Here is a 12,925-nt window from a genome sequence, read left to right as displayed (position 1 = left end):
TGAGGAATGCCAAGGCATTGGGAGTATTTGCTCTAAACTCGAGAGGGAAATTTTCTTTGAGCTAGCTTCTCTTTACTCTGTGTGTGTGTGTGTGTGTGTGGGTACGTACCCTTGTTTCTGTGTGTGTATGTCTGTTCTGTGTTCATTCCACTGAATCCAAACACCTTTGTTTCTGTATGTTTGTCCATTTTGTTATGTGCATGCCTGTATATATATATGTGAGAAACTGTGGACTAAGGTATTGTTTATTAAGATTTATGTTAAGCTCAATGTAAAATTAGACGACAGAAACCACTCATGCAAACAACCACTGGACGCCGCCTGTGTGAGATAAGATAACTGTAATCACTCACACAAACTGAACCAGATACTGCTCATGCAAGATAACCACCAGATTTCCAGGAAGCGACAAGAAACAGTACAAGACAGCCCATATAAGGATATATGAGTAAAAGATCAACTATGAGACAAAGAGGGAAGACTTCTTACTTCAGCCTCAACAAATACCAGGAGGCAGGAAACGACCCCCCTAACAACAACTGAAGCATGCGCGGAGTACCTCCACTACCTCATGAGCACGGAAGTAAAGATGTATAAAAAGGGGACTATTTGAACTACTCAGCACGGCAGTTGGCGGAGCGCAGACTCCCCTGCCGTCCAGCGCTGTCTTTGCTCATATTCTACTTGCTATAATTAATAAAGAGTGAATTATAGTCCATTGTGGTCTCAATTTATAACAATTCCTGGTGCCGTGACTCGGATAAGGAACGGTGGGCTTCTGTCCTCCGGGGAGGCGCCCCGCGGCAATCCGCGGCCCCGCGACTGACAGCCTACCTCAACCTTACCGACGAACCTAAATTCTAGAATAGTGAGCAAAGGAGAAAACCGGTAAAATCCCATAAAAATTCTGTGCACGGGAGTCCGGACGAAGACGCAGGACGCGTAAGTATATTGCGAATTTGCTCGCAGGTTTGCCGTTCGGGCGGGACTGGGTTTCCTGGAATATAACGAATGAGAGGTTCGATATACTGAACCAAGCGAGTGTGGACTCTTAAGTACTGCGTTTCCCATCTCCCGCGAGGGATTGGGCCAGGAACAAGGGGAGTGAGTGAGTGTATGTTTGTGGATATTCCAGAAGATGGGGGCGAAGGGCAGCAAGCCTTCGACTCCCATGGGAAGGGTACACACTGTACCTAAGAATACCCCTTTGGCATATGTCTTAGACAATTGGAGGTATTTCCCTGGAACCCTAGGGAAAGATAAGCAGAAAATGATAGAATACTGTACTAAGATATGGGGAGGGAAGAAGATTTCTAAAAATACCTTTTGGCCAGTCTATGGGTCAGAAGAAGATTGGGTAAGACAGCAATTAAACCTCTGGGTCAATAATAAAAAACCCCTTAACCCGGAGGAGAGTCAGTATGCGGAAGTATGGATAAAAAGACCGGGAGCTAAACTTTACCCACTGAATGAAGTAAAAACTAAACAAAAGAAAAAGCAGGAAGAGTTAGACGAAACCCTTCTAACCCCCCCTCCTTACATTCCTCCTCCTGCTCCCGTAGCCCCTCCCGAGGTCCCCAGAGCTCCCACTCCCCCACCGGAGTCGGAACAAGGGTCTTCCCCTCCTCCTAGACACATGACTAGAAGTCAAAAAGGGGCAGCTCAGATGTATCCTCTAAGGGAAATGCCCATGGGGGGACCTCAGCCTATGATTGGATATATTTCTGTACCCCTAAACTCGGCTGACCTACGAGATTTTAAAAGAACCGAGATGGGAAACTTGATTGAGGACCCACTTGGAGTGGCAGAAAGATTAGATCAATTTTTGGGACCAAACCTTTATACTTGGGATGAGATGCAATCTATCCTTGGTCAATTATTTACTACCGAGGAAAGAGATATGATTAGACGAGCAGGAATGAGACTGTGGGATGTTCAGCATGCCCAGGGACCCCAAGCAGATATCAAATGGCCACTCCAAAGACCTAACTGGGATAATCAGGATCCGGTGCATAGAACTCATATGCAAGATCTGAGAACTATAGTAATTCAGGGGATTAGAGAAGCAGTACCCCGTGGCCAGAATATCAATAAAGCATTTAATGAAATGCAAAAGAAAGATGAGAGCCCTACTGAGTGGCTGGAACGACTGAGGAAAGTCCTTCAACTGTACTCTGGGGTAAATCCAGACAACCCTTTAGGGCAAGCGCTCCTAAAAACTCAGTTTGTAGCAAAATCATGGGAAGATATCAGAAAAAAGATTGAAAAGCTAGAAGACTGGCAAAATAGAGGGTTGGATGAATTATTGAGGGAAGCTCAGAAAGTCTACGTAAGGTGGGAAGAAGAGAGCAGCAAGCGACAAGTAAAAATGATGGTAGCAGCTGTCAGAGAGGATCGCAACGGGCGGACTGGTGAACACAGATCTGCTGGAATAAAACAAGGGAACGCAGTAGTAAAGAAGGAACAGAGATGTTGTTTTTACTGTGGAAAGAAGGGACACATAAAGAAGAATTGCAGAGAAAGGATCAGAGATGAGGAAATATTGAAAGCAGAATAGGAGAGTCAGGGGCTCTATATTTTAGGGGACCGGAGTCATCATGAGCCCTTGATAAAGTTAAAAATAGGTCCCCATAAACAAGAGTTCACCTTTTTAGTAGACACAGGGGCTGAGAAATCGACTATTAGGCAAATACCTGAGGGATGTAAAGCTTCCCCTGAAAAAGTACAAGTAATAGGGGCAAAAGGAGAACCCTTTAAAGTAAGCAAAATCAAAAATGTGATATTCGAAACTGAAAATAAATTTGGAATGGGTGAACTCTTGCTCGTCCCTGAAGCAGAATTTAATCTGTTGGGACGGGATTTAATTGTTGAACTACAATTAGAAATCAAAGTAGAAAATCAAGAGCTAACGGTGTCTGCTTATCCTTTGACCGTGGATGATCAAAAACAAATCAACCCCGATGTCTGGTACTCTCCGGACACAATAAGTAAACTAGAAATCCCACCGATTAAAATTCAAATTTCCGAACCCCACATACCTGTAAGGGTAAGGCAATATCCTATATCCTTAGAAGGACGGAGGGGATTAAAACCAGAAATTGATCGATTGTTAACACAAGGAATCTTAGAACCTTGTATGTCACCCTTTAACACTCCTATTTTGCCTGTAAGGAAGCCAAATGGAAAATATCGGCTTGTACATGACTTAAGGGAAATAAACAAAAGAACTATCACCCGGTTCCCTGTAGTAGCAAATCCATACACACTGTTAAGCAAGCTAGGACCCCATAACTCCTGGTATAGTGTGGCTGATTTAAAAGATGCTTTTTGGGCCTGTCCATTGGCAGAAGAATGCCGTGATTATTTTGCCTTTGAATGGGAAGACATAGAGACAGGCCGAAGACAGCAATTGAGATGGACCGTGCTCCCCCAAGGGTTCACTGAGTCCCCTAATCTGTTTGGACAGGCCCTGGAAGAACTCTTAAAAGAATACCGGGTACAAACGGGAAACGTGCTGTTACAGTATGTAGATGATCTGCTCATAGCAGGGAACAATAAGGAGGATGTAAGAAAAGAAAGCATTCGACTCCTAAACTTTCTTGCACAAAAGGGACTACGGGTATCACAAGAAAAGTTACAATTTGTGGAGGAAAAAGTGAAATATTTGGGACATTATTTGTTTAATGGCAAAAAAATATTGGACCCAGAGCGCATTAAAGGAATTCTAGAATTACCTATGCCTGTCACTAAGAGGCAAATTCGGCAGGCATTAGGGCTATTTGGGTATTGTAGACAATGGATAGAGAACTACAGCTTTAAAGTTAAATTTTTATACGAACAATTGTCTAAAGACAAAATACTCAAGTGGACCCCTCGGGATCAAGAGCAGTTTGCTAATCTCAAAAGGGAGCTAAGTCAAGCACCGGTTTTAAGCCTCCCAGATTTAAAGCGGCCATTCCATTTATTCGTTAACATACATGAAGGAACGGCATTCGGAGTATTAACTCAGGAATGGGCCGGACAAAAGAAGCCGGTGGCATACTTATCGAAGCTGTTGGATCCTGTGAGCAGGGGTTGGCCAAGTTGTTTACAAATCATTGTCGCTGCTGCCTTATTACTTGAGGAAACGAATCACATTACCTTTAATGGAGAAGTTGTCTTATATGCACCTCATAACATCAGGGGAGTGTTACAACAAAAAGCGGAAAAATGGCTTACAGATAACCGACTATTGAAGTATGAAGGAATACTCATAGAATCCCCTAAATTTTCTTTAAAAACTATTGGAGCAGTTAACCCCGCTGAATTTTTGTACCCAGGAGAAGGTAATGAACTATTACACAATTGTTTTCAAACAATTGAACAACAGACACGCATTAGGCCAGACTTAGAAGAAGAAGAACTACAATGTGGGGAAGTATTATTTATAGATGGGTCATCACGAATAGTGGAAGGTAAACGATTGTCCGGATATGCCATCGTTAAGTTGGAAAAAGGAGAATTTAAGACAATAGAATCAGGCCCCCTGAGTGCCAGCTGGTCAGCTCAAGCCTGTGAGCTGTATGCATTGTGGAAAGCATTAGTGTCACTGAAGGGAAAGGATGGAACTATATATACAGACTCACGCTATGCGTTTGGAGTGGTACATACCTTTGGAAAAATATGGGAGGAAAGAGGATTTATTAACTCACAAGGAAAAGAATTGATACACCCGGAATTAATTCGGCGAGTTCTGGGGGCATTGAAAGTGCCGAATAAAATAGCAGTTGTACATATAAAGGGACACCAGCGAGGTACAAATTATCAAGTCAGGGGAAATAACGCAGCTGATATAGAAGCAAAACGAGTGGCAGGCAATTATAATACGATTTTGACTATACAACCAGTACCTGTTAGTAAAAATTTGAGTTTTGAGTCTGCAGAAAAGGAAAAACTAGAACAAATGGGAGCTAAGGAACGGGATAGTAAGTACATATTACCAGATGGGAGAGAAGTCTTGCCGAAGGGCATAGCACTCGAAATATTTTCAAAAATACACAGTAAAACCCACTGGGGAACCCAGGCGTTAGTTGATCATTTCAATCAACAGTTTGCCTGTATAGGCGTATATAATATAGCAAAGACAGTCACAGCAGCCTGCGAGACCTGTCAAAAGGTTAATCGAAACAACACGAGACAAAAACCTCTTGGAGGACGTTCCCCAGCATACAGACCTTTCTCACACATACAAGTGGATTTTACTGAACTACCCAGAGTAGGGCGTTACAAATATTTATTAGTAATGGTGGATCATTTAACACATTATGTTGAGGCTTTTCCTACCTCCAAGGCAACTGCTAACCAGGTTACTAAGGTATTACTTGAACACATTATACCTAGATATGGAGTACCTGATGTAATCGACTCAGACAGAGGAACACATTTTGTGTCAAAAATTGTTAGAGATCTAGCAGAAAACCTGGGAATTAAGTGGGAATACCATACGCCATGGCATCCACAAAGTTCGGGAAAAGTTGAAAGGATGAATGGAGAAATCAAAACTATTTTGACTAAATTAATGATAGAAACCAAACTATCATGGATCAAGTGCCTACCCATGGCACTATTAATACTCAGAACCAGACCCCGAGCAGATATAGGAATATCAGCGTTTGAGATGGTATATGGAATGTCCTATAGAATTGAAAGTCCACAAACAAATGTTTTAATTCGAGATCGTGTAATTAATGAATATGTTTCACAATTAGCAGAGCATCGTAACAAACTTTGGGAACATGGGCTGATTGTGCAACGACCTCCATTGGACTTAAAAATTCACACTTTCAAACCGGGGGACTGGATATTAGTTAAAACATGGAAAGAAGAAACCCTAAAACCCAATTGGGAGGGACCTTATCTTATTTTGCTTACAACAGAAACAGCTGTCCGGACTGCTGAGCGTGGATGGACTCATGCCAGTCGCGTTAAAGGCCCAGTGACAAGACCCCACTGGAAAGTAATCAGTACTCCAGGTGACACCAAGATAACCCTGAAAAGATAAAGTAATGATAAAAACTTTGCTTGATCATTTTGTCGCATTACCTTTTGGTATAAAGTGTGTATTGTTGTTTATATTCGCAATAATTATTTCTCTCTTCGTATATTATATATGGAAGCATACAAAATGTACTAAAGGAAATTGTTAAACTCATGCAACCACACAATATTGAATATAGAAAATATGTTGATATAAACACTCTAGATATACGAATTAAGTATAATAATTTGAACCGCAATTGTTATCCGTTTGCTTGTTCCAAGTGTATGGTATGCCAGGATAAATGGTGGACTCACTGTGAATGTGGATACCCTTCAATAGGGGTTTGCACACAGTGTTGGAAAATCCAAAGAACTCTCACTGAGTGAAAATCAAAGCAATTAGAGTCTAAATCTTGGCTATAAAGTGTAAGAAGGGAAGTACCAACTGTGCCTTGCCTCATCCCATTAGTTAAAGCTGTAAAGTGGGAAGCCTATATAAACAGGCAGAAAGCCCAAAACAGCTGTTCTCCTGAAGAATTCCCTTGCTGCCGAGAAGATGGTACACCCCGTGGCTCGAAGCAACCGAGTCGACGGGCGAGGCAGAGGAGGAACAAACTGTGGAGAAAAGAATCAGAACAATGGGACACAAAAGCAACAATGGCCAAACTTCCCCAGGGATGATAAAAATATACTTAAATTGGCAAAATTGACAGACACCTTTTTTTCTGGTGTACCGCTAGTTTTGTTATTGATAATAACCCAAGCAAATGGAAACCCCCATGAACCAATGCTCTGGAAACTATATAACTTACAGGAATCTAGACTAATACAAAATCAGACCTCTCCGGGAAATTGGAATTTTACTGTCCAATTAGTCTCAATGATTCCGGTCGATATCCAGAGAGGCTGGGAGGCGACGGAAGCCAACTCCAAAGCCTTCTATGTGTGTCCAGCTTCCAATCCTGGAAAGAGTTATTGCAACTATCCAGGCCATTTTTATTGCGGTTATTGGGGTTGCGAGACAATAGCCTCAGACTGGCCAACAAAAGGAGACAAATATATAAGTATCACTTGGGGACCTCCAGGTTGCATTCCACCACAACATGGATCTGACGGCTCCGGGGTCTGGGGATCTGTAAGGGGGGTGAAATCATCTCCATCAGAATGCGACAGAATAGAAATTGAAGTTAAACAACCAGAAGATGACACATGACTAATTGGCCGTACCTGGGGAATTAGATATTGGGAACCTGGAGCAGATAGAGGAAGCTTTTTCAAAATAATAAAAGAAAGGATACCCCACGATCCTTTACCAGTAGGACCAAATCCGGTCCTGAATCCACCCACTTTCTCTAAAAAAAAGGTTGTCCCCGTGAACATCGCAACCCCTTCCCCAGACTCCTTCTTGAAAACAGCTAATGGTACCATGACTGAATTCTCCTTATCCAGGGATTTAAAGTTGTTAGAATCCAAAGACCCTTTATGGAATCTAATGCAAGCCTCTTATCGTACCCTTAATGAAAGCAAACCAAATTTAACTGAAGAATGCTGGTTATGTTATAATATTAGACCACCATATTTTGAGGCAATTGGAAAACCAGGAAGGATTCGATGGTCTAACGGTTCAAACCCACGAGAATGTCCATGGGATGGCCGGAGGAATCATACGCAAGGAATTACTATTCAATTAGTAACGGGTCAAGGAAAATGTATAGGTACAGTGCCCGAAAAGTATCAGCCTTTATGCAACCGAACAGTCACTAATACCAATATAGAGAAACACAAAAATCAAAAGGACAAATGGGCTATCCCGACACCAGGAGCTAAATGGGTTTGTTCAGACATCGGAATAATGCCTTGTCTATCTCTAAATGTGTTTGATCAATCTCAGTTTTGCGTGCAGGTAATTATTGTTCCTCATCTAATCTATCACACCTCGGAAGAAATATTGCATCACTTTGAGGGAGACCGGAATAGACAAAAACGAGAACCAATTACAGCGGTAACCCTTGCTACACTACTGATAGCGGGTGGAGTTGGAGCAGGCACAGGTATAGCCTCTCTAGTACAAGGTCAGGAATTACAAAGTTTGCAAATGGCTGTAGATGAGGATTTAGCAAAAATAGAACAATCTATCCAAAATTTAGCCACTTCAGTAAAGTCTTTATCAGAAGTAGTACTACAAAATAGAAGAGGATTAGACCTATTATTTTTGAAGGAAGGAGGGTTATGTGTAGCTCTCAGTGAAGAATGTTGTTCTTTTGCTGACCATACGGGAGTCGTCCAAGACACCATGTCCGAACTTCGGAAAAGGTTAGACCAACGTAGAAAGGATCGTGAAGCGGGCAGGTCATGGTATGAAAACTGGTTTAATGTTTCACCTTGGCTAACCACTTTGTTGTCGGCTTTAGCAGGACCGCTTATTATGTTGATCCTGGGACTTATATTTGGGCCTTGTATATTACGCTATATTTTTCATTTTATTAAAGAACGGTTTGACACAGCTAAATTGCTTATTTTAACCTCGAGAGTAGAATATGAAAGTGTATCTAATAATGAAGATGAAAATTATTGTGAATGTATTATGCCACGCGAAAATCATTATTGTGAGTGCTATAATAAATGTCGAAATTGTGAAAAAGAAATTGTTCACAAGAATGAAGATGAAAGTAGCACCTAATAAACAATAGGATAAAAAGAAAAAGGGGGGATTGTGAGAAACTGTGGACTAAGGTATTGTTTATTAAGATTTATGTTAAGCTCAATGTAAAATTAGACGACAGAAACCACTCATGCAAACAACCACTGGACGCCGCCTGTGTGAGATAAGATAACTGTAATCACTCACACAAACTGAACCAGATACTGCTCATGCAAGATAACCACCAGATTTCCAGGAAGCGACAAGAAACAGGACAAGACAGCCCATATAAGGATATATGAGTAAAAGATCAACTATGAGACAAAGAGGGAAGACTTCTTACTTCAGCCTCAACAAATACCAGGAGGCAGGAAACGACCCCCCTAACAACAACTGAAGCATGCGCGGAGTACCTCCACTACCTCATGAGCAGGGAAGTAAAGATGTATAAAAAGGGGACTATTTGAACTACTCAGCACGGCAGTTGGCGGAGCACAGACTCCCCTGCCGTCCAGCGCTGTCTTTGCTCATATTCTACTTGCTATAATTAATAAAGAGTGAATTATAGTCCATTGTGGTCTCAATTTATAACATACCAGAACCATTTCATAAGCCTCTGTCATTTTTCCTGTTACCTTCAGGTACTCCTCACTGAAAAGCAGCTACCTCTGATGTGCTAGTTGTTAAACAATGTGCAGGAACTTTCCCCGGTGGCTTTGGCTGGGGAGGGAAGAGAAATGCAACAAGCAGGGTGGCTTTTCTGCTGTGTGCAGCACTGTTGAAATCAGCAGAAAGGAGCTAAGAAATCTGTCTGACATCCTGTTAAAACCAAGAAGCTGTTACTACAGGAGGCCTCTTGACAGGGTATCAGAGTGCATACACTGAAACAAGTTACTTCATGGGCAGCCGAATGTGTAAACCCTCTTCCAATGTCCCTACCCCCATGAGTTCATTGATGTCTAATAAAAGATGGGTTACGAGCACTAATAAGAACTCTCTGCTCTGCCTGGCTGCCTATTTTCATGAAATTTAGAGGAACACAATAGCTTTGGGACCTCTTCCACCCCATCAACAATAGGTTAAATTACCCAGTGGGTTCAAAGCTCAAAGGAGGAGTCCTTGACAGATTGACTGATAGATAGGCCCAGGCACACACTTACAAACAACTTGGTTGTACAAGTTTGATTTCCTTTGGAAAGAAGGAGCAGCGGTTTTATTGGTCCCAGCCAATAGATGGAATAACTTATAGCAAATTGCCTCCTATTGCCTTCTTAAGATGTTGCTTTAATGACAACTCAATGGCAAAGTACCTTCTGGATTTTGAAGACGTCACTTTAATGCTTCCTGGGCCAAGTGACCTTGTTGAGCTTGAGAAGATATGATACCATCACTGGCGAAGCTGGTACAGCTGCAAGTGTGCTGAAAGCAAAGGTCTGGAAGAGAAGAAGAGCTTTTCAGAAGCATGCCCTTCATTTTAAAGGGCAAGGCCATGGATTTGAGAAGCCAAACAATTTCTCTGAAGCATGATTTTTTTTTGTGCTGCAGGGGTATTTACTGTTCTAAGATTTCCTGGCATTTGGGTGGTATAGGTAGAACAGATTTACATAAAAAGGGGGAAAAATCAAACCTTCAAAGGAGCTTTAAAAGGACAATATCCCAACCCACTGTCTGTTTGGGGGATTTTATTTGGACAGAGCTGTTGCTGAGCCTTTTGTGACCAGACATTTGTACATGTTTTACTGCATGTTTGCACAGCTGCATGCAGGAGATAATATAACTGACAGGCTAGTGATGACAGATTCCTATAGCTCAGAGGATGCAGGGAAGTCAGGAATGGGGCTACATCCTCTCCAGTATGATAGCACCACCTTTTCCTTTTTATCCTGCAATGCCAGCAGCAAGATGTTCCCCATCCACAGGCAAGATGCGTATGGGTGGGTGCTAAGGTCCTGACAGGCTGGGCCCAGAAGGAACTCCCCTCCAAAATTCCCACAGATGCACCCCATGCCCTCTGATCCACTTTCTAGCACATTTACAAAAGCCAGAAGACTCATGCAAAGCTGAAGTGGGGAAAGAGGACAAAATGAAAAAAGAAGCCCAAATTTACATAAGGCACTGAATAGGATTTAAAAGACATGACTTCTGCTCCAAGCTGTGTAATGAGGTGTTGCTCCCAAACCACAATGAATCACTGTTCCTCAGATTCCTTGTCCATACCCTGAGCAAGGCAAAGAGGCTGTTTTTATCTGAAAGAGGCTTTGAGAGCCACTGATGGAGATGCAGAAGGGCTAAGTATTATCTACATCACCCAACAGAGCAGCATCCATTTTAAAGCCATCTTTCTGCTCTTCTTCACTTTGTGGGTAAAGATGAGGAGCTTTACATTGCTGGTATAGCAGTGGGGACAAGAAGGAACTGCAGTTTCACTTTGCACCCCACTCTGTTCTTTTCTATGGTCAGAAATGGATGTGTTCACAACTGGCTTAGTATTTGAGGCATGTCTGTAGGAAGCAATGTCTAACTGGAAAGCTACAATAACTGGAGGACAGAAAAAGAAAAAGGAAAGAAGAAAAAAAAACAGTTGGAAGCATACACACACAGGGAGAAATCCTTTTGTAAAATTTCTATGCCAGTTTCTGCAACCCTCAACTTATTCTTTTTAACACCAACTTGCCAAAATAAACTATAGTTTGCATTTTCAGTGGTTGATTTTTTGTCTGTAATTTTTCCTATGCTCACATCTCAGCTCTAAATATATTTGCAGGAGGGGAAACAAATGTGTGCCCTTCCTGGTAGCAAATCCACTGTCTCTGCACTTCATCAGGCTGTGAAAGGAAGACTTCACACCATGAGAAACAGTAGGATAAATCAGCCCATTCACTCTCTTCATTCATCTTTTGAATGTCTTTTGCATGTGTTCAGATTGTATCATGGTGTAGATAATGCTGAAAGACTCTTCAATATTCTCTTTTAATTGTTGGCTGCTACAATATCCATCTTTCAGAGAGGAAACGTGATTGCTGAAGAAAATTCAAATAAGCAAACACCAGATTGATGGTAACAGGATGTTTAAGGCTCAAGTTCTCGAGGAAACTTTCCATGGAGGCCTTGGTCCAAAGGCCTCTGGAGTCTGAGTAGGCTTTGGACCAAATCCTAAATAGTTTCATGAGTACACACTGGTTTCAGACCTCATCTCTGTACCTCTGGAGACTTATGAATTTTCACAGAGTAGAGAGAGAAAACCTCACTCCCATTCAGGGCCAGACTTCCTGCCCTGGCTGCAGAAAGTCCTGCTGACAGTGAAAGAAGTTGCTTACATGTAGAAGATACCATTAAGATACTAGTTAATGCATTTTACCTGCCCTTTAATGCGTGGAAAAAGAGACAGACAGAACCACAGAAGAGAGTGCACATTACACCCTGTCAAGAAAACCTACCAAATCTAATCATTTATGACATGCTTTTGCAGGGGTAATTGAGCATTTGGATTGTGGATACCCAAACCATAATTTTTCAAGGACATCACTGATGAATGTGAGGATTTCCCTGGATTTCCATCTTTACTCTCAAGGCAAAACGTATGTGGTCTATGAGCTCTGCTGGCTCATGTGATTGCAGTGGGTTCAACCAAGGGCCATGTAGTTGTTTATGATCTGTCTGGAACTGGTAAAGGACTATTTCCTGACATAAAACTGGTAGAACTGTGTCCTGGACCAACATGTCTTTCTCTTTTTCAAGGGTGCAGAAGAGGACAGTCTTATAGCAATCTGCTTGTCCCAAGCTTCATGTCTGGTAGAGCAGCCCATGGGTCTCCCTGAGCCACTGTGAGGTGGGATCAGAGTCCTGCAACCTATTTGCTGGTTTTCCTGCATTTAACAGCAGGATCTTGAAAACAGATACTAGGAATAACGGAAACCTCAGGGTCGGATTGGCTTCAGGATGTTCCTTTGAACACTTTGCAGGCAGGAGGACCAGCTTATCAAAACAAGAGCCATGTGAAGTATAATATTCTACCCTGGCACTGCTAAATGACAACACTTGTGATAGCTCTTTCCCATTCTGCTAATCGAAATAGCAGCAGCAGATACATATATGCCCACTAATGTAATCTTTTCTCCTGTAAGCAATGGAAAAGGTCTCACACAGCATACTGCCTTGCACACTTAATCTTTACTGCACCCTGAGCTATAGGGAGGTACAGATCTCCCTTGCTCCAAAGCAAGCAGTGATGTCCTAAAGAGGCCAAGAGATACGGCCAAGGTAACC

General features: G+C 42.1%; 1 protein-coding gene and 1 long non-coding RNA gene across 33 annotated transcripts in view; one reads left to right on the top strand and one right to left on the bottom strand.

Moving 5' to 3' along the window:
• Window positions 1-12,925, bottom strand: part of LOC141917810 (CUGBP Elav-like family member 4) — a 1,125,997-nt gene that overhangs the window by 373,100 nt on the left and 739,972 nt on the right. For 8 of the 32 annotated variants that reach the window (XM_074811355.1, XM_074811370.1, XM_074811383.1 and 5 more), the window contains exon 4: window positions 5,173-5,183. The exons of the other annotated variants lie outside the window; for them this stretch is intronic. In XM_074811355.1, coding sequence (XP_074667456.1) covers window positions 5,173-5,183 — 11 coding nt within the window. The remainder of the gene's footprint in view (window positions 1-5,172; window positions 5,184-12,925) is intronic. 32 annotated transcript variants of the gene reach the window in all.
• On the top strand, window positions 440-6,111 carry LOC141917815 (uncharacterized). Its single transcript, XR_012621473.1, has 2 exons — window positions 440-942; window positions 5,916-6,111. It is a non-coding gene; the product is annotated as an uncharacterized LOC141917815 (long non-coding RNA).

Source organism: Strix aluco, chromosome W (assembly GCF_031877795.1).
Source record: "Strix aluco isolate bStrAlu1 chromosome W, bStrAlu1.hap1, whole genome shotgun sequence".
Taxonomy (NCBI): Eukaryota; Metazoa; Chordata; class Aves; order Strigiformes; family Strigidae; genus Strix; species Strix aluco.
This window is presented reverse-complemented; position numbering and strand designations above follow the sequence as displayed.